Source organism: Gekko japonicus, unplaced genomic scaffold (genome assembly GCF_001447785.1).
Source record: "Gekko japonicus isolate JY-2015 unplaced genomic scaffold, Gekko_japonicus_V1.1 scaffold2458, whole genome shotgun sequence".
Lineage (NCBI taxonomy): Eukaryota > Metazoa > Chordata > Lepidosauria > Squamata > Gekkonidae > Gekko > Gekko japonicus.
In genome coordinates, this window is record NW_015166495.1 from 11,219 (window position 1) to 12,748 (window position 1,530).

At 44.9% G+C, this 1,530-nt stretch overlaps 1 protein-coding gene across 1 annotated transcript; it reads right to left on the bottom strand.

The window, feature by feature from the left end:
- Window positions 1–91: 91 nt before the first annotated feature.
- On the bottom strand, window positions 92–1,024 carry LOC107111252 (olfactory receptor 13H1-like). Its single transcript, XM_015412200.1, has one exon. The coding sequence runs from the start codon at window positions 1,022–1,024 to the stop codon at window positions 92–94; it is 933 nt and encodes a 310-aa protein (XP_015267686.1).
- Between the last annotated feature and the right edge of the window lie 506 nt (window positions 1,025–1,530).

Genomic DNA, 1,530 nt, shown 5'->3' on the forward strand with positions numbered 1-1,530 from the left:
AGGGAGGGAGGGAGGGAGGGAGGGAGGGAAAAGAAGGAAAGTGTTTTAGTGTGGAGGAGATGAATGGACAGAGAGGAGGAGGGCAAATTCTTCAGTCAGACATTTGCTTCCCAAGCAGCCTCCAAAAGGCTCCTTTCACATCTTTATTTCTAAGACTATAAATCAAAGGGTTGAGCATTGGGGTCACTGCTCCATAAAACAGGGCAACAATTTTGTCACGGTTAGAGAAAGTTTTGCCTTGTGGCCGCAGGTACATGGAGATGGCTGAACCAAAGAAGATGCTGACCACTACCAGATGGGACCCACAGGTTGAAAATGCCTTGCCTCGTCCCTTGTCTGTGTGCATGCGCATTACAGCCTGGGCGATGCGCCCATAGGTCACCAAGATGAAACTGAAGGGCACAGCAAGCACAATAACGCTGATGATCATGATGACAATCTCAGTCACTCGTGTGTCTGAGCAGGCCAGCCTGAGGAATGCCTGTAGCTCACAAGTGAAGTGGTTGATGATGTTGTGTCCACACAACTGAGTGGGTTGAATCAGTCTAGGGATCAGGGTCATCACAAAGGCACTGCCCCAAGACAAGGCCGCCAACTGGATACACACCTTCCAACTCATGATGATGGTGTAATGCAAAGGGTTACATACTGCAGCAAAGCGGTCGTACGCCATGACAGCCAGCAAGAAACACTCTGCTATGCCGAGAAAGAGGCTGACATACATCTCAGTTATGCATCGGGCATAGGATATGGTGGCTCGGAGGAAGAAGCAGTTAACCAGTATTTGTGGAATGCTGCAGGTAATGTAGAACATGTCCAAAAAGGAAAGGTTGCAGAGAAAGAAATACATTGGTGTGTGCAGAAGAGGGCTCAGGATGATCAGGACAATCAGAAGGCTGTTACTGAACAGTGTGAGGAGGTAGAAGACAAGGAAAGCCACAAACATCACCATCTGAGCCCTGGGGTGATCAGAAATCCCGAGCAAGATGAACTCGGTCACCACGGTCACATTGCTCTTCCCCATATTGTCCTTCGCTGTTCTTCCCTGTGAAAGGAATAGAAACATAATTCTTGGGACACAGTGCATCTTGAAAATCTCTTGTGTCTCTGAAAAGTGTTTTGGATAGTGGCACAAAGATCTGAGAAGGCCAGTGAAATCTAATGAAAAGGAAATGGAAGTCCATTTGTGGAACAGCAGTAATTGTCCTTGAAAAGTACGTTGTCCTTGAAGTATATCAAGCTAGTATGTTTCTAGACCTTCATTCCTCCAAGGCGTTTAGGTTAGTACACATAGTTCTCTATGTCCTCATTTCATTCTCACATCAACTCTATGAGTAAGGTCAGACTGAGGATTTGAACCGAGGTCTCTATGGGCCTTGAATCACACAAACTCCTGCCTCACATTATTGTATAGACAAAAAGAGAACACGGAAATAAGGAAAAAGTCCATGTGAATAACGAATAATCCATAAATGATTAAATTTAATACTATAAACACCCTATAAACACAACATAGTACATAAATAAATA